Genomic DNA, 27100 nt, shown 5'->3' with positions numbered 1-27100 from the left:
TAGAGAAGTAAAGAAGACACATCAAGCAACATTCATTACATGGTTGTGATGACCATGCTGCAAATTAAAGAAAGTGCCTCCCACAGAAAAAGACAAAATATCTGAGAGAAAGAGCGATGTTTCCAAAATTCACAGGCACCAGACTTGGAGCACCAGATTAGCTATACACAGAGAAGACGGTCACGGCCTCAGGAAGACTTCAAGGACACCAAGAAGGATCCAGTTCAGTTCCTGGCAAGGGCAGCAAATGAGAACAGTGACCATCAGCCACCCAGCTATCTCTGTCAGTGTTATCAATGGTGGAAGAGGCCTCTGACCTCCTCTCCCATTTAGTTAAGGGACATCCAGAAGCTCTCTAAATGAGACTGAAAATTAACCTAGCAGAGCCTCCCCTCAAAGCAAATTTATTGGGAGTAGAGTGAGAGGCGAGAAGTGGATTGAGGGCCCGAGCACAAGTAAAATAAGTGAGTACGGCAAGGATCTGAATCAGTAATCAGGAAGTGCCAGCTCCAAAACTCCTTTTTGGGATTATGGAGGAAAAACAGGCTCCCCACTTCCCGTTCTTATCTGTAGCCTAAATCTAGGGGCCCTTGTGAAGGGAGAGCAGACCTTCCCAGGCCCTCAAGATGCAGCCACCTCTTGGTTCAACAGATTTCCTAGGCTGTGCCTCCATCCCCATCTCCACCCAATCAAACAGGGATCTTTGAAGTGAAGTGCTTGGCAAAACTTCTGATTAGATCCCATTTTGACAAGCTCCATAGACACTCCATTATTTTACTGAGCTTACTACAGTGAATGTGAGTTGTGACCATGGGATTTTGTTTGGCTCTATCCCAGGTTAAAAAAAAAATTATACACACACAAATGCAGATACAGATATAGCAAAATATATAATAAATACAATAATATATATAATGTATATATTACACATGCACACATACAACTTGCTCTTCACATACCTAAGTTGATGAGCTATCCTCAGGTGTCTTAATTAAACTTTTACTTTGAGATAATTATAGATTCATTTGCAGTTATACGAAATAGTACTGAAAGATCCCTGTACCCTTGACTCAGTTTCCCCTAATGGCAACATCTTGCAAAACTATAGTACAATATTACAACCAGGATATTGACACTGATTCAGTTAAAATACAGAACATTTCCATGACAACAAGGAACCCTCATGTTGCTCTTTCATAGCCACAACCATTTCCTGCCCATCTCCACCCAAATCCATTCTCCACTTTACACTAATCTCCTCTCCATTTCTATAATTTTGCCATTTCAAGATGTTCTATAAATGAGATCATATAGTATATGACATTTGAGGATTGGCTTTTTTCACTCAGCATAATTCTCTGGGGATTCATCCAGGTTGCTGCACTTATCAATAGTCCATTCTTCCTTTGCTAAGCAGTATTCTATAATATAGATGTATTCTACTTCATCCAGGTTGCTGCATTTATCAGTAGTCCATTCTTTCTTTGCTAAGTAGTATTCTATGATCACAGTTTATTTAACCATTCACTTGAGTTGTTTCCAGTTTGGGGATATAATGAATAAAGCTGTTGTAAATATTCATGCACAGGCTTTTGTGTGAACATAAGCCCTCATTTCTCTGGGATAAATGCCTAAGAGTGCAGTTGCTGGGTCATATGGTAATTGTCCATTAAGTTTTTTAAGAAATTGCCAAACCATTTTCCAGAGTGGGTGTACAATTTTATTCTCACCAGCGATATATGAGTGATCCTGTTTCTCTGCATCCTTGCCAGTATTGGAGTTGTCACACTTTTTTATTTTAGCCTTTCTTGTAAGGGTGTAGTGACATATTGTGGTTTTAATTTGCATTTTTCTCACGACTAATGGCGTTGAATTCCTTTTTATGTACTTTTTTGTCCTCTTTGATGAAATGCCTGCTCATCAATTGCCTATTTTTTAATTATATTGTTTGACTTTTTGTTGTTGAGTTTTGAGTGTTTTTATATATTCTAGATAAAGTTCTGTCAGATAGATGGCTTGCAAATCTTTTCTCCCAAGTTGTAACTTACCTTTTCATCCTAACAGGATCTTTCACGGAGCAAAATTTTTAAATTTTAATGAAGTCTAGTTTATCAGTTTTCCTTTTTATGGATCATGCTTTTTGTGTCAAGTTTGAGAATGCTTTGGCTAGCCTAGATTCCAAAGATTTTCTCCTATGTTCTTTCTTAAATATTTCATAGTGTTAAGTTTCACATTGAAGTTCATGATGCATTTTGAGTTAATTTTTTATAAGGTATAAGACTTAGATTTAGATTCATTATTTTGCCAATGGATGTCCAATTGATTCAGCACCTCTTACTGAAAAGACTCTTTCCTCCATTGAATTACGTTTGTACCTTTGTCAAAAATCAGTGGAGAAAATCTTGTGGGTCTATTTTTAAATTCTCTTTTCTGTTCCGTTGATCAATGCTTCTATCTCTCCAATAATACTCTGCAGTCTTGATTACGGTAGCTATATAATAATTCTTTAAATCAAGTAGACTGATTTTTCCCTTTTGATTCTCTTTTTGTTGCTCTCAGTTTTTCATTTCTTTTTCTTTTTTCTATCTGCCTGTAGACTACTTGAACATTTTCTAGAATTCCATTTTGATTTAGCTATAGTGTTTTTGAGTATATCACATTGTATAATATTTTTAGTGGTTGCTCTAGATATGTTACATATACATTATATATACAAGAAATCACAATCTAGTAGTGCTGTTATTTACCAGTTCAAGTGAAATATAGAAACTTACCTCCCTTGTTGACCCTTTATCCTCCCCCATTTATAATATAATTTTCCTAAATATTTCCTTTACATGCATTTAAAACCACATTGGAGAGTGTTATAATTTTCACCTCAACCTTCAAACATAAGTTAGAAAAATCAAGAATAGAAGGAAAACCTATTGTATTTACCTGTATTTTTCTTTACTGTGATGTGTTTCTTCCTTGATGTTCCCCTGTTCCTTCTTTCTCCTTTCCATCTAGAGAATTTCCGTTAGCTATTCAGTTAGGGTACGTGTGTTGGTGAAAAATTCTCTTAGTTTTCCTTCACCTGAGAACATCTTGATTTCCCCTTAATTCCAGAAGGATATTTTCAATGGGTTTAGGAGTCTGGTTAACAATTCTTTTCTTTCAGCACTTGAAAAGTGTGGTAACACTTCCAAAAAGGTTCTGATGGTTTCTGATGAGAAATACATTGTAACTCAGATTACTTTTTCCCTATGGGTAAGGTGTCATTTTTTCTGTTAGCTTTCAAGATTTTTTCTTTTTCTTTAGTTTTCAGATGCTTAATTATGATGAATCTTGGCATGGAGTCCTTTGGGTTCATTTTGTTTGGGGTTCCCTCAGTTTTTTAAATCTGTAGATCTGCCTCTTGCCAAAGTTGGGGAATTTTTAGCCATTATTTCTTCTTGAACTTCTTCAGGCCCTCCCTCTTTCTCTTCTTCTGAGTCTCCAATGACATAAATCTTAGATATTTTATTATGTATTTCAGGTTGCTGAGGCTCATTCCTTTTTATTTTACTCTATTTTTAAAATCTATTTCCATTATTTTTCTTTTTTATATCTTCTATTTCTTTGCTAAGACATTCTATTCTTTGCTGGGGCTTACTATTTTTTCATTTGCTTCAAATGTGCTTGTAATTGCTTGATAAAGCATTTTTGTGATGGCTATTTAAGAATCTTTGTCAGATATTTCTAATATCTCTGTCATCTCAGTATTAGCAACTAATACTGTTGTTTTTCATTTAGTTTGAGATCTTCCTTGTTCTTGGTATGATAAGCAACTTTTCATTGAAAACTGAACATGTTATTACTATGTTATGAGACTGTGGATCTTATTTAAACTTTCAGTTTTAGTTTGCTTTCTCTGACACTACTCCAGGAGGGTAAGGAGGGAAGCTACCTCATTACTTCCAGGTGGAAGAATTCTAGGTGTCCAATTTGACCTCTGTTGACACTGATAAGGGGTGCAGAGGGTAGGGATAGGCTACTCATTAGCCCTGGGCAATGGTGAAAGTCCTGATTCTCTTCGAGGCTTCCTCTAAAACCCAGCAGGAAGGGTGCCTCATTATTGCCAAGGCGGGGGGGGGGGGGAGGGAGTAAGTCCAAGCACACCACATGGTCTCCATTGACACCAAAAAGCATGGTGATCTTCTTACCAGCCAAAAGGGATGAAAGTCCCAGCCACCTACTAGGCCTTCTTTGACACCACCCTGTGGGGTTGTTGGGGTGCATTGTTGCAGCCTCACAGGGTGAAAATCTAGGCTCCCTTTTGCTAGCATGGGTAGGAGTGGAGCCACAATTTTTCCTGCGGTGTTTGTCTGGAGTACAGCAGTGTTATTAGTTAGGGTTCTCTAGGGAATCAACAAGAGATATCTGTAAATATAAGATTTTATAAAAGTGTCTCAAGCAATTGTGGGGATACACAAGTCTAAATTCCACAGGGCAGGCAGCAAACTGGCAACTCCAATGAAGGTATATGATGAACTCCTCAGGAAATGCTTCACTGGCTAGCCGAAGAAGTGAAGGTCCTCTCTCTCTCTTCCTTAAAAGTCTTCAACTGATTGGATTAAATCTCATTGTGGAAGACATGCCCTTCATTGATGTAATGAGTCACAGTGCAGTCAATTAACTGATGATTTAATACACCAGCCTTCTGATTTATTAACCAGCCACAAATGTCCTTGCAGTAATGGTAAGGCCGTTTGCTTGACCAGACACCTGGACGCCATCACCTGGCAAGGTTGACACATAAACCTAACCATCACAAGCAGTATTGTCTAAAAGTCTTCTGCCTTGCTAGGCTGCCCCTTTCCTGGTCCTTTGGCTAGAGAGAATGGGCTTTTGTTGGGGTTTGATTTTTCTGCATCCATTGGCATAGCTGGGTTGTCAGCTTCTTCAGCTCCAAGTCTGGGATATACGAAGCAGAAAGAAAATCCAGGGGACTCACCACCATGCTGTTCTTCAGGTTCCATGTTCTCTAGACAGGCTGCCTTCTTCTCTTAATCTTTCAGAGTCTTCTTCTATTTGTTTTATATATAACATCTAGGGTCTTTTGTTGCACTTAGTGGCAGGAATAAGGAAAAGCATGTCTACTCCATCTTTCCAGAAGCCGAAGCCACTCAGTTCTTTCTAAGGCTACCTTGAAATTTCTCTTCATGATTTTTTGTTTATTTAGCAAAGATTTCTTGAACTGATTTAATAAAACTAAATAAATTTGATCATGTGGGCTATTCATATAGACAACTTACTATAACACTCCTAATCTACATATTCTGATCTTAGAATGACCAAAAAATAGACAGCCCAGAACATTTCCAAGCCCTTTCTGGTAATACTCATAATCAGATCACAGTTGTTCTGTGGGGTCACACAGGCTGAGCTTCATTTTAATAATAGCATAAAATGGCAATGATCTGGGAAAAAACGGTTAAAACCATGGGCTCTGGTGTCAGATTTCCAGTGAAGAGTTCCCATATAAAATTATTCACAAAAGCATGTTTAGCTGACTGGGAAGGAAAGTGAATTCAAGAGAAAAGACAGTTGTGAAAAGATCAGCACAGTAAATAAACTATGGATTTTACAATATAGGCTCCCATTTTTCCCAAGAAAATGAAATAAAGAAATAAGGTTTAAGTCTTGTTTCTAAAGACATTCCTTTTAAATAAATTTACAACCAACTGAATAAATTATTTTAATTTTAATAACTTACCCATCAAGCTCAGCAGTTTCAACATAACAGAGACCATGTGGCTCACTACTTGATAGAAGAAGCAAATCGGCCTATTAACAAAAATCATGTTAAAAGAATACTTGAGACGGGAAGATTGGTTTAAATGATTCTATGATTTCTCACACCTCTACTACAAATGAACCCGGAGAGCCTTAGGAAAAAATGAGAGAGATGAAATCCTGCCCCACCCCTTGCCATATACCCTAAATCAAACCTTACCTCTGCTTCCCTGCTCCTGCTTTGCATGCCCCTGACCATATAGCATAAGCAATGGTGAGGGATAACCTATAAAATAATAGTGACTTAATTTGCCTGTTTTTTAAAGCAAATACAAAAAAATCTATTTACTTGCTTTGTCCAATACTAAGGGAAAACAGAAAACTTTAATATATAAGTAGGATAATTGGGAATATGTATACGCACATAATTTAATTCTATTATGATCAGTTAAGAGCCAGGAGCAGGCAAAGCAAATGGAGACAAGACAGAAGAAGTGACATAAAGGGGAAAAATTGAAAAATAGAAAAAAATAAAAGATGCAGGGAAATTAAAGAAGAGAGAAGATTAAAAGAAAACAGAATTTAAAAGATAAGAACAACTCTGCAAATAAATTCATCACCCTCCCCCAGATGTGAGACAGGACCCCCTGCCCCCAGGTGAATGAGTCTCCCTGGCGATGTGGGACACAATTCCAGGAATGAGCCTGACCCTGGCATCAAGGGACTGAGAATGTCTTTTTGACCAAAAGGGGGAAAAGAAAGGCAACAAAATAAGGTTTCAGTGGCTAAGAGATTTCAAATAGAGCCAAGAGAGACTGTCCTGCAGGTTACTCCTATTCAAGTTTCAGCTAGATATGCCAAATGGCCACAGTATGATGAGCCCAAGTCAACTGTAGTCCCAAAAACCCTAAAGAATATCCAGATTCTTATCTGAGAGTCTACAAATGTTTCACTCACTAAGTTTATTCTTCAGAAACTTAAATCCTCTAGAGAGATCTATGCCAGCTAAGTCCCATAACCCAGAGGCAACAGCCTCTTCAAGAATATCGACCAGATGTATCCCCTTTTCCCATAATGTTGACACCCCTTTTCAACATGAACAAGTTAGGGTGGCACTCCCTAGATATCCTTGAAGATTGGGAAAGTGATTAAAATAGAGAAGGGGATAGCAACAGACAAGATGGAATTTAAACAAAGGATTATGGATACTGAATCTCTATATAATTTTCTTCTTCTTACTTGCTGGGGTATTGGAATAGCTAGAAGGAAAGAACTGAAATGGTGGAACTATAACCCATAGCATTCTTTGAAATTTGCTCTATAGCTACTTGTTAAATTGTAATATGAAAGTTATCACCTTTGTGTATATATGTTATATCTCACAATAAGGAAATAACTGAAACTATGGTACTGTAGCTCATAACATTTTTGGAAATTTCCTATATAACCACTCGTTAAATTGTACTTTGAAAATTGTCATCTTTTTGCATATATGTTATATTTCACAATAAGGAAATAATTGAAACTGTGAAACTGTAACCCACAACATTCTTTGGAACTTGCTCTCTAACTACTTGTTAAATTGCACTTGGAAAGTTGTCACTTCTGTGCATACATGTTATATTTCACAATTTTTTAAAAACATGATTATTAAAAAAAAAAAGTGGCTGCTGGTTGATCAGGATGGCAGTGTAAGACACTCCAGGATGTTGTTACCCACAGAATCTTTGAATACTAGCAAAAACTGGCAGAGCCACCTTCCTCAAAACTCCAGAAAACAGTTAAAGGGCTATAGTAACTGGGCAAGTACCAAATCAAGAAAATGCAGCTTTAAAAATGGTATGAGAAACAATAAAACCCAAGACAAGAGGGAGAAATTGACCTTCAGAGTTAACTCATCAAGATAATCAGTTGCCTAGACACCAGCAAAAAAGTACAAGCCATATATAAAAACAAGAAGATATGGCTCAGATACGGCTCAGTCAAGGGAACAAATGAAAATTTCAGAAGAAACAAAGAATCTGGAGAAACTAATCAAAGTTCAAATAAATCTCCTAAACCAGTGCAAGGAGATGAGAGGAAATATGCATAAAAACATAAAGGATATTAAGAAGACACTGTGTGAGCATAAAGAAGAATTTGAAAATATAAAGAGGTGTAACAGAAATTATGGGAATGAAAGGCATGATAGTAGAGATTAAAAATACACTAGAGGCATAAAAGAGCTGATTTGAACTGGCAGAAGAAAGAATCAGCAAACTGGAAGACAAAGCAATGGAAATCATACAGCCAGAAAAAACAGAGAAAAGAATAGAAAAAAATGAGCAGTGTCTCAGGAATTTAAGAGACACCATGAAGCACACAAACATATGTATCATAAGTGTCCCAGAAGAAGAGAAAGGAAAGGGGACAGAAAGAATATTTGAGGAAATAATGGCCAAAGACTTCCCAACTCTTATGAAAGACATAAATATACATGTCCAAGAAGCACAATGTACTCCAAACAGAGTAAATCCTAACAGACCTACTCTCAGACACATACTAATCAGAAGGTCAACTGCCAAAGAAAAAGAGAGAGTTCTGAAAGCAGCAAAAGCAATTTGTCACATACAAGTGATTATCAATAAGACTAAGTTCTGATTTCTCACCAGAACCATGGATGCAAGAAGGCAGTGGTATGATATATTTAAAATACTGAAAGAGAAAAACTGCTAGCCAAAAATTCTTTACCTGACAAAACTGCCCTTCAAAAATGAAGGAGAATTTAAAATATTCACAGGTAAACAGAAATTGACAGAGTTCATCGACTAAAGGCCTGCCTTACAATAATTACTAAAAGGAGTTCTGCAGATTGAAAGGAAAAGACAGGAGAGAGTGACTTGGAGTACTGAGAAGAAATGAAGATTCAAAGACAGTGTATGCTATTGAAGCAAAGTTGGTATCTTTTCAAATTAGTATAGATAGATATAGTATAGGTTATAGATACAGATTGTGCAATATAAACCCCATGATTACCACAAAGAAACTATTTTTAAAATATACAGAAACAGAAATGAGAAGATCAATCAGATACATCACAAAAGATCAACCATAAAGAAAAGTAAGTTGCAATAAAGGGAAAGAGACACAAAAAGATATGACAATAAAAACCAAAGGATAATATGGCTAAAGAACTGCCTTACAGTAATAACACTGAATATTAATGGATTAAACTCCCCAAGAGAAAAATACAGATTGGCAGAATGGATAAAAAAGCATGATCCAACTGTATGTTTTTTGCAAGAGACTCATCTTAGACCCCAAAACACAAATAGGTTGAAAGTGAAAGGCATTCCATGCAGATAGGAACCAAACTAGAGCTAGGGTACCTATACTAATAATGGAAAAAATAGTCAAAAGCTGTTACAGGAGATAAAGAAGGACACTAGAAATAAATAAAAAGAACAATCCAAACCAAGAAGAAATAGCAGTCATAAATATTTATGCACCTGACCAGGGTACCTCAACATACATGAGGCAAACAATGGCAAAACTGAAGGGAGAAAGGGACACCTCTACAACAATACTTGGAGACTTCAATACACCATGCTCATCAATAGATAGAACATCTGGGCCAAAGATTAATAAGGAAACAGAAAACTTGCATAATATGATAAATGAACTAGACCTAATAGACAAATACAGAACATTGTACCCCAAAAACAAGATATACATTCTTCTCAAGCACACACTGAACATTCTCCAGGAAAATCCACATGTTGGGTCACAAATAAGTATCAATAAGTTTGCAAAAGACTGAATTTACATAAAAGATTGAAATTATACAAAGCATCTTCTCTGACCATAATGGAATGAAGCTGGAAACCAATAACAGGCAGAGAACTGGAAAATCCACAAATATACTGATGTTAAATAACTTACTCTGTGGTGGTTTGGAGCCATTATGTACCCTAGAAAAGGCCATGTTCTTTTAATCCATTACCATGAGTTCAGATCTATTGAGGATGGGAAGTTTTGATGAGGTTATCTCAATTGAGACGTGACCCAGCCCATCCAAGGTAGGTGTTAATCCTTTTACTGGAGTCCTTTATGAGAAGATAAAAGACAGAAGGAGCCCAGAGAGAACTTAGAGAAAAAGCCACCAAGAAGTTGAGAAAACTACTGAAGCCAGACACTGAAAACAATGAAACCCAGGAGAGAAGGACCAGCAGACACCAGCCATGTGTCTTCCTATATGACAGAAGTGTCCCAGATGCCAGCAGCCTTTCTTCAGAGAAGGTATCCTCCTGTTGATGCCTTAAATTGGACATTTTCTTGACTTTAAAATTGTAACTTGTAAGCTAACAAATCCCCATTGTTAAAAGCCAGTCCATTTCTTGTATGTTGCATTTCAGCAGCTTTACCAAACCAAAACATACTCTTAAACAATCATTGAGTCTAAGAAGAAATTTCAAGGGACATCAGCAAATATCAGAGATGAATGAAAACAGGAACATATCAAAACTTATGGGATGCAGCAAAGGCAGTTCTGAGAGGAAAATTTATAGCCCTAAGCACTTACATAAAAAAAGAAGAAAGAGCTAAAATCAAGGACCTAGCTGCACACCCAAAGGAACTAGAAAAATAACAGCAAACTAAACCCAAAGCAAACAGAAGTAAAGAAATAACAACGATTAGAGCAGAAATACGTGAAATTGAGAATTAAAAAAAAAATAGAGCATTAACAAAACCAAAAGTTGGTTCTTTGAAAATATCAATAAAATTGACAAACTCATAAATAGAATGACAAAGAAAAAATGGAGAAGACAAACAAAATCAGAAGTGAGAGGGGAGACATTACTATTGACCCCACTGAAATAAAAGGTAACATAAAACAATACTATGAACAACTCTATGTCAACAAATTAGACAACCTAAATGAAATGGACAGATTCCTAGAAACACATGAACAACCTACACTGACTCTAGAAGAAACAGAAGATCTCAACAGACAAACTACAAGTAAAGAGATGGAATCAGTCATCAAAAACCCCCCAACAAAGAAAGCCCAGGACCAGATGGCTTCATGGGTGAACTCTATCAATCATTTTGAGAATTAATACCAATCCTGCTCAAACTCTTCCAAAAAACTGAACAGCAGGGAATACCACCTAATTCATTCTTTGAAGTCAACATCACCCTAATACCAAAGACAAATAAAGATACTACATGAAAAGAAGATTATAGACTAAATACTCTTACGAATGTAGATGCAAAACTTATTAAAAATACTTGCAAATTGAATCCAAAAGCATATTAAAAGAATTATACACCATGACCAAGTGGGTTTTATCCCAAGTATGCAAGGATGGTTCAACATACGAAAATCCATTAATGCAATACTCTACATTAACAAAATGAAGAGGAAAAAAGCACATGATCTTCTCGATTGACAAAGAAGAGGCGTTTGACAAAATCCAGCATACTTTCTTGATAAAAATTCTTGGAAAAATAAGAATAGAAGGAAACTTCCTAAACATGACAAAGGGCTTAGATGAAAAATCCACAGGTAACATCATACTGAATGATGAGAGACAGAAAGCTTTCCCTCTAAGATCTGGAACAAGACAAGGATGCCTATTGTCACCACTGTTATTCAACATTGTCCTGTAAGTCTAGTCAGAGAAGTTAGGAAAGAAAAAGAAATAAAGGGCATCAAAATTGGAAAGGAAGAAGTAAAACTTTCCTTATTTGCAGATGACATGGTCCTAAATACATATAGAAAATCCACAACAAAGCCACTAGAAATAATAAATGAATTCAGCAAAGTTTCATCATGCATAAAACAGTAGTGATTTTATATATGAGTAATGAACAATTTGAAGAGGAAATCAAGAAAATATTCCATTTACAATAGCAACTAAAATAATCAAATATCTAAGAAAAAAGTTAACCAACGATGTAAAGAATTTCTACATGGAAAACTACAAAACATTGCTAAAAGAAATCAAAGAAGACCCAAATAATGGAAGGGTATTCTGTGTTCATGGATTGAAAGACTAAAAATTGTTAAGATATCAATTCTACACAACACAATTTACACATTCAATGTAATCCCAAAATTGTTAAGATATCAATTCTACACAACACAATTTACACATTCAATGTAATCCCAAACAAAATTCCACAGCCTTCTTTGCAGAAAGAGAAAACCTAATCACCAAATTTTTATGGAAGTATAAAGGGCCCAAAATAAAAGAACAAAGTTGGAAGACTCACACTTACCAATTTGAAAACTTATTAAAAAGCTACAGTAATCAAAACAGCATGGTACTGACATAAGGACAAATACATAAACTAATAGAAAAGAACAGAAATAAACCCTCACATCTATGGCCAACTGATTTTTGACAAGGCTGCCACACCCACTCCATTAGGAAAGAATAGTCTCTTCAACAAATGGTGCAAAGAAAATTGTATCTCCATATGCAAAAGGATGGAGGCAAACCTCCCACTTCACACTATATACAAAACTCAACTAAAAATGCAGTAAAAACCTAAATATGAGAACCAAAGATGTAAAACTCCTAGAAGGAAATATGAGGAAGCATCTTTAGGACCTTGTATTTGGCATCAGTTTCTTAGACTTCATACTCAATGAATAAGCAATAAGACAAAAAAAAATGCATAAAAGGGACTTCATCAAAATTTATAACTTTTTTGCACCAAAGTACTTTACCATGAAAGCAAAATGACAACCTACCGAATGGGAGAAAGTATTTGGAAACCATATATCCAATAAGTGTTTAATATCCAGAAATATAAAGACTCCTACAGCTCAACAATAAAAAGACAACCCAATTTAAAAATGGGCAAAGGACTTGAATAGGCATTTCTCCAAAGAAGATAATAAATGGTCAAAAAACACATTAATAATAGCCATTAGGGAAATGCACAGCCACAAAATATATATACAGATGAAGAAGAAGAAGAAGAAGAAGAAGAAGAAGAAGAAGAAGGAGAAGGAGAAGGAGAAGGAGAAGGAGAAGGAGAAGGAGAAGAAGAAAGGAAAAGATGGTAGGGAAGTGTAAGGAAGGGACAAGCACAGAATTCAAAGCAAGTGCTAAGCAAGAGAACAGGGTTGAACAGAAATAGAGTAAAAGATGGTGGAGAAATATCTGAGCCTGAGTAGTTTGTCTTTTTAGGAGATAACTAGGTCCTTTTTTATGTCCATCTGAGCTTTGGAAATTAGCTATCACAATTCAGTTTTAGAATTCCATTATCTTTCTATATTGGTAACAGCTTACCAATTTTATTTTGTTTCAAAATTTATTTTAAAATAAAAGTTTTTAATTAAATTCTGAAGGGTTTTCATGTCCAAAAAGAATTGACTAAAATTTTAACAATTCATTTTAAAGACTTAGCATAACCATTTTCTAGCTATGCCTGAATGAACAATTGGCATTGCAAATCTGGAAAATTCTTTACCCTTATTTTTTTTTTTTTCATTTTTATTGAGATTGTTCAGATACCATACAATTATCCAAAGATCCAAAGTGTACAATCACTTGCCCCTGGGTACCCTCATACTGCTGTGCATCCATCACACTTAATTTTTGTTCAATTTTTAGAAACTTTTCATTACTCCAGACAAGAAATAAAGTGAAAGATGAAAAAAGAAAAAAAGAAAAGGAAACTCTAAACCTCCCCTATCCCTAACCAACCCCCCTCAATTGTTGACTCCTAGTATTGATATAGTACATTTGTTACTGTTTATGAAAAAATGTTGAAATACTACTAACTGTAGTATATAGTTTGTAATAGGTATATAGTTCTTCCCTATATGCCCCTCTGTTATTAACTTCTAATTGTATTGTCATACATTTGTTCTGGTTCATGAAGTGATGTCTAGTATTTGTACAGTTGATCATGGACATTGCCCACCATAGGATTCAGTTTTATACATTCCCATCTTTTGACCTCCAACTTTCCTTCTGGTGACATATATGACTCTGAGCTTCCCCTTTCCACCTCATTCACACACCATTCAGCACTGTTAGTTATTCTCACATCTTGCTACCAACACCCCTGTTCATTTCCAAACATTTAAGTTCATCCTAATTGAACATTCTGCTCATACTAAGCAAGAGCATCTACATTTCTTCCACAAGGCAGGAGGGAGAGTCAAAGAAGGTAGAGAGGCAAAAGAAAGAGGAAACAAAAAAATGACAGCTAGGAAGCAGCAAAAGGAAAAATAACCTTAAATCAAAGTAGAATAAAGAATCAGACAATACCACCAATGTCAAGTGTCTAACATGCCTCCCCTATCCCCCCTCTTATCTGCATTCACCTTGGTATATCACCTTTGTTACATTAAAGGAAGCATAATACAATGATTCTATTAGTTACAGTCTCTAGTTTATGCTGATTGCATCCCTCCCCCAATGCCTCCCCATTTTTAACACCTTGCAAGGTTGACATTTGCTTGCTCTCCCTCGTAAAAGAACATATTTGTACATTTTATCACAATTGCTGAATACTCTAGATTTCACCAAGTTACAAAGTCCCAGTCGTTATCTTTCCTCCTTTCTTGTGGTGTCTCACATGCTCCCCATCTTCCTCTCTCAACTGTATTCATAGTTACCTTTGTTCAGTGTACTTACATTGTTGTGCTACCATCTCCCAAAATTGTGTTCCAAACCACACACTCCTGTCTTCTATCACCCTGTAGTGCTCCCTTTAGTATTTCCTGTAGGGCAGGTGTCTTGTTCACAAAGTCTCTCATTGTCTGTTTGTCAGAAAATATTTTGAGCTCTCCCTCATATTTGAAGGACAGCTTTGCTGGATATAGGATTCTTGGTTGGTGGTTTTTCTCTTTCAGTATCTTAAATATATCACACCACTTCCTTCTTGCCTCCATGGTTTCTGCTGAGAGATCTGCACATAGTCTTATTAAGCTTCCTTTGTATGTAATGGATTGCTTTTCTCTTGCTGCTTTCAGGATTCTCTCTTTGTCTTTGACATTTGATAACCTGATTATTAAGTGTCTTGGCGTAGGCCTATTCATATCTCTTCTGTTTGGAGTACGCTGCGCTTCTTGGATCTGTAATTTTATGTCTTTCATAAGAGATGGGAAATTTTCATTATTTCCTCTATCATTGCTTCTGTCCCCTTTCCCTTCTCTTCTCCTTCTGGGACACCAATGATACGTACATTATTGTACTTTGTTTCATCCTTGAGTTCCTGGAGACGTTGCTCATATTTTTTCATTCTTTTCTCCATCTGCTCCTTTGCGTGTAGGCTTTCAGGTGTTTTGTTCTCCAGTTCCTGAGTGTTTTCTTCTGCCTCTTGAGATCTGCTGTTGTATGTTTCCATTGTGTCTTTCATCTCTTGTGTTGTGCCTTTCATTTCCATGGATTCTACTAGTAGGTTTTTTGAACTTCTGATTTCTGCCGTATACATGTCCAGTGCTTCCTTTACAGCCTCTATCTCTTTTGCAATATCTTCTCTAAACTTTTTGAATTGATTTAGCATTAGTTGTTTAAATTCCTGTATCTCAGTTGAAGTGTACGTTTGTTCCTTTGACTGGGCCATTAACTTTGTTCTTCTTAGTGTAGGTTGTAATTTTCTGTTGTCTAGGCATGGTTTCCTTGGTTATCCAAATCAGGTTTTCCCAGACCAGAACAGGCTCAGGTCCCAGAGGGAAGAAATATTCAGTATCTGGTTTCCCTGCGGGTGTGTCTTAGAAAATTGCTCCACCCTTTGATGCCTCGGGTCACTGTGCTTTTCTGCCCATCAGGTGACACCTGTTAGCCTATAATTCTTGACTGGTGTGAGGAGGTATAGCCCTGTTCCCCCAGGCTCTGGGGTCTGGTTCTGAATGGAAGGGGCCCTACCCCTTTCCTCCTAGAGAAGACAGACCCCTCAGGTGGAGGTCATTAGCATTTCAATGGTCTCGCTCTCTCCTTGTGGTGTCTCCACCCTTCCCAGAGTCACAGCCCTGGAAACTGAAAATGACTGGGGCTTTCTCCACTGAGCTGAAAAAGAAACAGATAGTCCCCTTCAGACCCAGTCCAAGGCAACCCTCCAGCTCTCCCAGGTCAGTCGTCACCCAAAGCCTCTGTCTGTTTTTTGGGGCTGCGTACCTGTAGCGAGCAGTTCACACTCGCTACTTAAGACCCCAGTTGGAGCTCAGCTGAGCTGTATTCGCTTGCTGGGAGAGAGCTTCTCTCTGGCACCACGCAGCACTGCAGCTCGGGCTATGGGGGAGGGGGTCTCCCGACCTGGTTCCACAGGTTTTACTTACAGATTTCATGCTGTGTTCTCGGGCATTCCTCCCAATTCAGGTTGGTGTATGATGAGTGGATGGTCTCGTTTGTCCCCCCGCAGTTATTCTGGATTATTTACTAGTTGTTTCTGCATTTTTGTAGTTGTTCCAGGGGGACAACTTAGCTTCCACTCCTCTCTATGCCGCCATCTTGCCCGAGTCCTCCTACCCTTATTTTTTTAAAAATTAGGATTGCCTCATTTTCAACTTCCTAGAAACTATATTTAGAATCAACATACTCATTTTGTTGTCTCAAACGTTTAAATTTCCAAAAAATTTAGGCTCTGTGTGTGTGCAATTTTGTCCAAACTGAGATAAAACTAAGTTGAAAAACTCAAGCCCCTAAAGAAATAAATATATTTGCCTTGTCAAGGTGCTTCAACAACTCTGAATGAAAGAGCCACAGAAACCTGTCAAGGCAGAAATTATTTTCTGATTTCCCAGTGTGACTAGAATGAAGCCAACACAGAAAATGTGTCAAGAATGTACACTGCTCTTGAGCTCCAAATCACCCATCCCTATTTTAAAGGAAAAAATAAAATTCTTAGAAATTCACTTAATTCCTATATTTAAATTTCAATAACTAATGGCATAAGGCACTATAGCACTATAGCTCAATGCTCTTTGGGCCTATGCTTCTCCTCCCCAGAGTTTAAGGAGCGTTTTAAACAAAATTAGGATTTCTCTAACTCTAGTGGTCTGTGATTCACACTGGTTATGAAATAAAGAGAGTCGCCTTTCTTCAAAACTCTGCATAACAAAAATGAACAATGTTTATGTTTAATATTGAGCTCTGCTGTGTTAGTGGTTATATATTTGGTAAACAAGGAGGGGAATTCGTTGTCTGCAGCTGGCTCTGAGCACGTGACCGAGGCACCACCGCCACCTGGAGGCTGGACTCGCTGAGCGGTGACGCAGCTTCCTCCAGGCTGAAACTGGGAACGGCAGCTCCCGGGTCTTAGACTTCCCTGCTATTTCAGTTCCCTCAGAACCTGGAATTTCCACCTTTCTCCCTCTACCTTCCCCAACTCCTCCTGTCTCCTCCGTTGTCACCTTTTTCTTTGACGTCCTCTGAACCGTCCTCCAGCTTTCCCACTCCTTGATCTCCGCCCTGCCCTTTCCTCATCCGTCCTCTCTGTTCTCCCAATCCCACGGCCGAGCCTTGGTTTTCTCTTCTGCTAACGTCTCCTTTCAAAGTTTTCAAGTTCCTGGCAGTTGAGGAGGGAGCATGAAGGGACAGGACCAGCATGGGCAGCCGCCGGAATGAGTGGTCAGCCCACTCCCTATTGTGCAAGAAAGGCAGTCCTCCTTTCGTCAAGTGCACATGGTAATAATCATTCTGAAAAGGAACCGGCAAGGCTGAAGGGCAAGAACCACCCCGTTGGGCCCTGGTCAGAGGTGCTGGGCCGCAAGAGGAGCAACGTGTGGGAGGTCTTAGGGCTCCACCAGCCCGTGACTGCGAGTCCCAGATCAGGCCTCCTCAAGCTGAACCCCCCCAGTACGTCTCAGATCCAGAAACCTGTGTTCAAGTCCAAGGTGTGTATAATACTAACCATTAGAGCCTGATGGAAAGATAAATAGGTAGGATCAATGTGAACATCACTATTGGATCTCCCTTTCTTTTTTTTTTTTTTTTTTTTTTTTGTCATTCTCATACACAAACTTATTCTTTATGTTCTTTGTCATTTACAACATTATCTATTTTTAGTCCTAAAATATTCAAACTGGCTCATGCAGTAGGGTATATTTGTGTGAAAAAATATGTTTGTCATGGACAAAAATCAGAATGGAATCAGAAAACTGACAATAGTTATGTAGGAGAATGTAGATGATATTTTTGCTTTAAATTTCAATTTTAGATCCAACAAATGCATTTTAAGTGTCTGCTAATAGGTATCAGATATATCATTGTTTTTTTTTTCCTTATAATTCAATTGATTTGAGAAGAATAACAAGATGATAAGAAGAAAGAGAAGGAGGAAAGAAGAACAATGAACTTCATAGTATTTACTCTTGTGGCGGGCCACTCCTCCAGTCCAAAAAAATTCTCACCTACATATTTCAACCCCACAAATTGGTAACTACTTGTAAACAGAACACTGGCCATTTACTTTTTTCTTTAATGTAGAAAATCAACATGTCGCACCTCTATACTTGAGCAAGAAGCTTCCTTTACAATGCAGCTGAGACAAAAATTTTTTTTTAATCTTTTTCTGGAGATTCTCAACTTTCTAAGGTCTCACATTTAAAAAAGAGATAGAAGATTTATTTACAGCACTTGGGGGAAACAACAACCAACTATGACTTGAAGCTATAAAACAAAATAACAAGGAGGGCCATTAGACCGCAAAATAGCCTCCCTGGAAAGACGCCCGAGAAAGGTGTTTAAAAAAGACTAGACAAGACACTTCCCTGGGTCATGAAAGAGCCAAAGCCTAGCCTCGTCAGGACTAGAGTTTAGAGTAAATTTATCTTTTCTAGTTCCATCTTTTCTGAAAGGTGAACTCTTCAATTCCTGTCACAGACAAATGCTGTTGTTTTAAACCAAAACGCTTACCCTAGTAAACACCTAAAACATGAATGCCTTTTTGTGGAGGGGAAAGGGAGGGCTTTTTCAAAGAAGCGAAACCATTGAATTCTTGGAAGGGGTTTATTTCTACCACCAGATAAGTAACAACAAAGCAAAACAAAAGCATTGCTGTCAAGTAAAGGAGGAAGATATGCTCAGAACCAGGGTCCAAGTTCTTGTGGTATCAAGAACTCTGCCACCAATAAATAAATAAATAAATAAATAAATAAATAAATAAATTTTAAAAATTAAAAAAAATCAAAAATAAAACAACAACAAAAAAGGAGAAGAAGAACTTTGACGTACATTTTTCTAACAATGGTTTACTTGGTTCTTCTAAGGCAAGTCAATCTCATTGTGATATTTAAATTATACTTTGCATTTTTTCTTGGTTAAAAATATAACTAGGAGCTTTGGAAATTCAGCCCAAAAGTGTTTTAGACTTTACAAAAATTTTAAAAGGGAGGATGTCATCATTCAATGGTAGATAAAGCATTCAAAGTATTCAGTTGAATCTCAACTAAACTCATGTATACATTAATTCCAAGCATATTTTACTGGCAATGCCTCTGCACCAGATGCAGGGTTCTAGCCTAAAGTGAGAACAAAGGTAAGTGACTTCTGAACACACCAGCTAATTGATAATTTCAGGTGAGCTCCTTTCCCTGCTTAAAATTTACTGAGAAGCTGACATAAATCATGTTTGAAATCCTAAATTTGGACAGCTAGAGGTTGTGCATCTGAATTAGGTGCACCATAATCTGTTCGCCTGAATTCTAGCATACAATTTCAAAACCCCTAACTTTGTGTAGGGAGCAGAACAGTGTCCCCCATAATAATATATCCAGGTCCTAATCCCCAGTACCCATGAATATGACCTTATTTGGAAATAAGATCTTTCAGATGTAATTAAGGATATTGAGATGAGATTATCTTGGGTTTCAGGTGGGCCCTAAATCTAATGACTAGTGTCCTTGTAAGAGGAGAGAGGGAAATTTGAGACCCAGAAGGGTAGGCCCATGAAGACAGAGGTCAGAGTGGTGCATTGACAAGCCCAGGATTGCCCACAGCCACCAGAAGCCGAGAGAGGGGCATGGAACACATTCCCCCTCAGAGCCTCCAAATGAAACCATTGCTGCCCACACCTTGGTCTGAGACTTCTGGCCTTGAGAATTCTGAGAGAATAAATGTCTATTGTTTTCAGCCACCAAGTTTGTGTTGATTTATTAGGGCAACCCTAGGCAATTAGTACACTCTGGAAGCCCAAACTCAAGGCAATTAGAGCTGCTGCTCTAATGAGTGAGGAGCATCAGGAGGGCCTGGAGCCAGAGTTCAACACCTGCATCTCCTATGAGCAAGCTACTTAATGGTGCCCTCTCTTTTCCATCTTTAAAATGGGGACAATAATAATAGTATACAACCTGCTCTCATTGAGTTCATATGAGGATAAAAACAATTAATTCATATAAAATGCTTAGAATACTACCTGGCATGTGGCATGTGCTCAATAATACTAGTTATCTTCATCATTATCTTCATAACCTGGTTTTCCAAGAGCTATCTCAGTGTGATCAGTCCTAAATGGCTCTGTTTCAGAGACCTGCAAATATTGCTCCCCAAATATAAGCTCCCTGACAGCCCCTGATGCCAGACTACAGGAAAATACATCAGTACTTTTGAGTGACTATAGATGTGCACCCACAGAATCATGTGTTTGCCTTTGAAAATGGTTTTATAGATGCTGAGTAGCTAGACATGACCTAATCAAGAGGCAGATTTAGAATTTGGGGTCTCCCTTCCTAACTTATCCAAAGATTAAGCTGAGTGCAGCCGTAGGAGAGAGATTAACAGAGATCAAAACATCTTCTTTATTACTGGTAAAACTATGGAAGATCATGCTTTCAGTCTGTGGGCTGAATGAGCTTACTAATACTTTGCCCCTGATAGACAGACTCATCTATCCCAGTGGAAGCATCAAACTCCAGGCTTCCCACCACCCCCCTCCATGGGGGTTTGCTCCTATAAAATTGATGGCACGTAGGAGCAGGACAGAATGTCCTCTCTGCACTCAGGCAGAAAAGGAAGGGGGAACTGGGCCAGGCACTCTTCTCCCTGCTCCCAGACTTACCAAAGAAATCACTCCAGGGGGAAGAAAGTGAGCAAGGGGGTACAGAAATGCTCACAGTATTACTCTGGGGCTGTCCTTCCAAAAGAAAATGGTAGGAGGAGGGACTACAGAAGAAAGGGAATAAGCATTCTTGCCTGAATATATAGTCACAATAAAAAAGCCCCATGTATGCCATCCAAAGATAGCCATAAGGAACATGTGCCTATTTAAATTTAAATTAATTAAAATTAAATAGGAGGCGGGGCAAGATGGCAGACTGGTGAGCTGTATGTTTTAGTTACTCCTCCAGGAAAGTAGGTAGAAAGCCAGGAACTGCGTGGACTGGACACCACAGAGCAATCTGACTTTGGGCATACTTCATACAACACTCATGAAAACGTGGAACTGCTGAGATCAGCGAAATCTGTAAGTTTTTGTGGCCAGGGGACCCGCACCCCTCCCTGCCACGCTCAGTCCCGTGGGAGGAGGAGCTGTCAGCTCCGGGAAGGAGAAGGGAGAACTGCAGTGGCAGCCCTTATCAGAAACTCATTCTACTGATCCAAACTCCAACCATACATAGACTGAGACCAGACACCAGAGAATCTGAGAGCAGCCAGCCCAGCAGAGAGGAGACAGGCATAGAAAAAAACAACACAAAAAACTCCAAAATAAAAGTGGAGGCTTTTTGGAGTTCTGGTGAACATAGAAAGGGGAAGGGCAGAGCTCAGGCCCGAGCTCAGGCCCTGAGGCTCATATGCAAATCCCGAAGAAAAGCTGATCTCTCTGCCCTGTGGACCTTTCCTTAATGGCCCTAATTGCTTTGTCTCTTAGCATTTCAGTAACCCATTACATCTCTGAGGAGGACCCTTTTTTTTAATCCTTTTTTCTTTTTCTAAAACAATTACTCTAAGAAGCCCAATACAGAAAGCTTCAAAGACTTGCAATTTGGGCAGGTCAAGACAAGAGCAGAACTAAGAGAGCTCTGAGACAAAAGGCAATAACCCAGTGGCTGAGAAAATTCACTAAACACCACAACTTCCCAAGAAAAGGGGGGTGTCCGCTCACAGCCATCATCCTGGTGGACAGGAAACACTCCTGCCCATCGCCAGCCCCACAGCCCAGAGCTGCCCCAGACAACCCAGTGTGACGGAAGTGCTTCAAATAACAGGCACACTCCACAAAACTGGGCGTGGACATTAGCCTTCCCTGCAACCTCAGCTGATTCTCCCAGAGTTGGGAAGGTGGGGCTTTGTTAATTCACAGACTGGGAGCCTCCCTACACAGCCCAGCAGCCCAGAACTGCCCTGGGGGGACGGCACTCACCTGTGACATAGCACAGTCATCCCTCAACAGAGGACCCAGGGTGCACAGCCTGGAAGAGGGACCCACTTGCAAGTCTCAGGAGTCATACGCCAATACCAAGGACTTGTGGGTCAGAGGCAGAGACAAACTGTGGCAGGACTGAACTGAAGGATTAGACTATTGCAGCAGCTCTAAAACTCTAGGATCACCAGGGAGATTTGATTGTTAGAGCCACCCCCCCTCCCTGACTGCCCAGAAACACGCCCCATATACAGGGCAGGCAACACCAACTACACACACAAGCTTGGTACACCAATTGGACCCCACAAGACTCACTCCCCCACTCACCAAAAAGGCTAAGCAGGGGAGAACTGGCTTGTGGAGAACAAGTGGCTCGTGGACGCCACCTGCTGGTGAGTTAGAGAAAGTGTACTCCACGAAGCTGTAGATCTGATAAATTAGAGATAAGGACTTCAATTGGTCTACAAATCCTAAAAGAACCCTATCAAGTTCAGCAAATGCCAAGAGGCCAGAAACAAGAGAAAATTATAAAGCATATGAAAAAACCAGACGACATGGATAACCCAAGCCCAAGCACCCAAATCAAAAGACCAGAAGAGACACAGCACCTAGAGCAGCTACTCAAAGAACTAAAGATGAACAATGAGACCATAGTACGGGATACAAAGGAGATCAAGAAGACCCTAGAAGAGCATAAAGAAGACATTGCAAGACTAAATAAAAAAATGGATGATCTTATGGAAATTAAAGAAACTGTTGACCAAATTAAAAAGATTCTGGACACTCATAGTACAAGACTAGAGGAAGTTGAACAATGAATCAGTGACCTGGAAGATGACAGAATGGAAAATGAAAGCATAAAAGAAAGAATGGGGAAAAAAATTGAAAAAATCGAAATGGACCTCAGGGATATGATATATAATATGAAACGTCCGAATATAAGACTCATTGGTATTTCAGAAGGGGAAGAAAAGGGTAAAGGTCTAGGAAGAGTATTCAAAGAAATTGTTGGGGAAAACTTCCCAAATCTTCTAAACAACATAAATACACAAATCATAAATGCTCAGTGAACTCCAAATAGAAAAAATCCAAATAAACCCACTCCGAGACATATACTGATCACACTGTCAAACACAGAAGAGAAGGAGCAAGTTCTGAAAGCAGCAAGAGAAAAGCAATTCACCACATACAAAGGAAACAGCATAAGACTAAGTAGTGACTACTCAGCAGCCACCATGGAGGCCAGAAGGCAGTGGCACGATATATTTAAAATTCTGAGTGAGAAAAATTTCCAGCCAAGAATACTTTATCCAGCAAAGTTCTCCTTCAAATTTGAGGGAGAGCTTAAATTTTTCACAGACAAACAAATGCTGAGAGAATTTGCTAACAAGAGACCTGCCCTACTGGAGAAACTAAAGGGAGCCCTACAGACAGAGAAACAAAGAAAGGACAGAGAGACTTGGAGAAAGGTTCTGTACTAAAGAGATTCAGTATGGGTACAATAAAGGATATTAATAGAGAGAAGGGAAAAATATGACAAACATAAACCAAAGGATAAGATGGCTGATTCAAGAAATGCCTTCACGGTTATAACATTGAATGTAAATGGATTAAACTCCCCAATTAAAAGATATAGATTCGCAGAATGGATCAAAAAAAATGAACCATCAATATGTTGCATACAAGAGACTCATCTTAGACACAGGGACACAAAGAAATTGAAAGTGAAAGGATGGAAAAAAATATTTCATGCAAGCTACAGCCAAAAGAAAGCAGGTGTAGCAATATTAATCTCAGATAAAATAGACTTTAAATGCAGGGATGTTTTGAGAGACAAAGAAGGCCACTACATACTAATAAAAGGAGCAATTCAACAAGAAGAAATAACAATCGTAAATGTCTATGCACCCAATCAAGGTGCCACAAAATACATGAGAGAAACACTGGCAAAACTAAAGAAAGCAATTGATGTTTCCACAATAATTGTGGGAGACTTCAACACATCACTCTCTCCTATAAATAGATCAACCAGACAGAAGACCAATAAGGAAATTGAAAACCTAAACAATCTGATAAATGAATTAGATTTAACAGACATATACAGGACATTACATCCCAAATCACCAAGATACACATACTTTTCTAGTGCTCATGGAACTTTCTCCAGAATAGATCATATGCTGGGACATAAAACAAGCCTCAATAAATTTAAAAAGATTGAAATTATTCAAAGCACATTCTCTGACCACAATGGAATACAATTAGAAGTCAATAACCATCAGAGACTTAGAAAATTCACAAATACCTGGAGGTCAAACAACACACTCCTAAACAATCAGTGGGTTAAAGAAGAAATAGCAAGAGAAATTGCTAAATATTTAGAGATGAATGAAAATGAGAACACGACATACCAAAACCTATGGGATGCAGCAAAAGCAGTACTGAGGAGGAAATTTATAGCACTAAACACATATATTAAAAAGGAAGAAAGAGCCAAAATCAAAGAACTAATGGATCAACTGAAGAAGCTAGAAAATGAACAGCAAACCAATCCTAAACCAAGTACAAGAAAAGAAATAACAAGGATTAAAGCAGAAATAAATGACATAGAGAACAAAAAAACAATAGAGAGGATAAATATCACCAAAAGTTGGTTCTTTGAGAAGATCAACAAGATTGACAAGCCCTAGCTAGACTGACAAAATCAAAAAGAGAGAAGACCCATATAAACAAAATAATGAATGAAAAAGGTGACATAACTGCAGATCCTGAAGAAATTAAAAAAATTATAAGAGGATACTATGAACAACTGTATGGCAACAAACTGGATAATGTAGAGGAAATGGACAATTTCCTGGAAACATATGAACAACCTAGACTGACCAGAGAAGAAACAGAAGACCTCAACCAACCCATCACAAGCAAAGAGATCCAATCAGTCATCAAAAATCTTCCCACAAATAAATGCCCAGGGCCAGATGGCTTCACAGGGGAATTCTACCAAACTTTCCAGAAAGAACTGACACCAATCTTACTCAAACTCTTTCAAAACATTGAAGAAAATGGAACACTACCTAACTCATTCTATGAAGCTAACATCAATCTAATACCAAAACCAGGCAAAGATGCTACAAAAAAGGAAAACTACCGGCCAATCTCCCTAATGAATATACATGCAAAAATCCTTAACAAAATACTTGCAAATCGAATCCAGAGACACATTGGAAAAATCATACACCATGACCAAGTGGGGTTTATTCCAGGCATGCAAGGATGGTTCAACATAAGAAAATCAATCAATGTATTACAAGACATTAACAAGTCAAAAGGGAAAAATCAATTGATCATCTCAATAGATGCTGAAAAAGCATTTCACAAAATCCAACATCCGTTTTTGATAAAAACACTTCAAAAGGTAGGAATTGAAGGAAACTTCCTCAACATGATAAAGAGCATATATGAAAAACCCACAGCCAGCATAGTACTCAATGGTGAGAGACTGAAAGCCTTCCCTCTAAGATCAGGAACAAGACAAGGATGCCCGCTGTCACCACTGTTGTTCAACATTGTGCTGGAAGTGCTAGCCAGGGCAATCCGGCAAGACAAAGAAATGAGGGGCATCCAAATTGGAAAAGAAGAAGTAAAACTGTCATTGTTTGCAGATGATATGATCTTATATCTAGAAAACCCTGAGAAATCGACGATACAGCTACTAGAGCTAATAAACAAATTTAGCAAAGTAGCGGGATACAGGGTTAATGCACATAAGTCAGTAATGTTTCTATATGCTAGAAATGAACAAACTGAAGAGACACTCAAGAAAAAGATACCATTTTCAATAGCAAGTAAAAAAATCAAGTACCTAGGAATAAACTTAACCAAAGATGTAAAAGACCTATACAAAGAAAACTACATAACTCTACTAAAAGAAATAGAAGGGGACCTTAAAAGATGGAAAAATATTCCATGTTCATGGATAGGAAGACTAAATGTCATTAAGATGTCAATTCTACCCAAACTCATCTACAGATTCAATGCAATCCCAATCAAAATTCCAACAACCTGCTTTGCAGACTTGGAAAAGCTAGTTGTCAAATTTATTTGGAAAGGGAAGATGCCTCGAATTGCTAAAGACACTCTAAAAAAGAAAAACGAAGTGGGAGGACTTACACTCCCTGACTTTGAAGCTTATTATAAAGCCACAGTTGCCAAAACAGCATGGTACTGGCACAAAGATAGACATATAGATCAATGGAATCGAATTGAGAATTCGGAGATAGACCCTCAGATCTATGGCCGACTGATCTTTGATAAGGCCCCCAAAGTCACTGAACTGAGTCATAATGGTCTTTTCAACAAATGGGGCTGGGAGAGTTGGATATCCATATCCAAAAGAATGAAAGAGGACCCCTACCTCACCCCCTACACAAAAATTAACTCAAAATGGACCAAAGATCTCAATATAAAAGAAAGTACCATAAAACTCCTAGAAGATAATGTAGGAAAACATCTTCAAGACCTTGTATTAGGCGGCCACTTCCTAGACTTTACTCCCAAAGCACAAGCAACAAAAGACAAAATAGATAAATGGGAACTCCTCAAGCTTAGAAGTTTCTGCACCTCAAAGGAATTTCTCAAAAAGGTAAAGAGGCAGCCAACTCAATGGGAAAAAATTTTTGGAAACCATGTATCTGACAAAAGACTGATATCTTGCATATATAAAGAAATCCTACAACTCAATGACAATAGTACAGACAGCCCAATTATAAAATGGGCAAAAGATATGAAAAGACAGTTCTCTGAAGAGGAAATACAAATGGCCAAGAAACACATGAAAAAATGTTCAGCTTCACTAGCTATTAGAGAGATGCAAATTAAGACCACAATGAGATACCATCTAACACCGGTTAGAATGGCTGCCATTAAACAAACAGGAAACTACAAATGCTGGAGGGGATGTGGAGAAATTGGAACTCTTATTCATTGTTGGTGGGACTGTATAATGGTTCAGCCACTCTGGAAGTCAGTCTGGCAGTTC

General features: G+C 38.2%; 1 protein-coding gene across 8 annotated transcripts in view; it reads right to left on the bottom strand.

The window, feature by feature from the left end:
- The window catches only part of ATP8B4 (ATPase phospholipid transporting 8B4 (putative)), a 273488-nt gene that overhangs the window by 130379 nt on the left and 116009 nt on the right, over positions 1-27100 (bottom strand). For all 8 annotated transcript variants that reach the window (XM_037834015.1, XM_037834017.1, XM_037834013.1 and 5 more), the window contains one exon: positions 5738-5808. In XM_037834015.1, the coding sequence (XP_037689943.1) occupies positions 5738-5808 (71 nt within the window). The remainder of the gene's footprint in view (positions 1-5737; positions 5809-27100) is intronic.

The sequence above is a fragment of the Choloepus didactylus genome, chromosome 4 (assembly GCF_015220235.1).
Source record: "Choloepus didactylus isolate mChoDid1 chromosome 4, mChoDid1.pri, whole genome shotgun sequence".
Lineage (NCBI taxonomy): Eukaryota > Metazoa > Chordata > Mammalia > Pilosa > Megalonychidae > Choloepus > Choloepus didactylus.
Note: the sequence above shows the minus strand (reverse complement) of the source record. Positions and strands in the feature narration are given on the sequence as shown.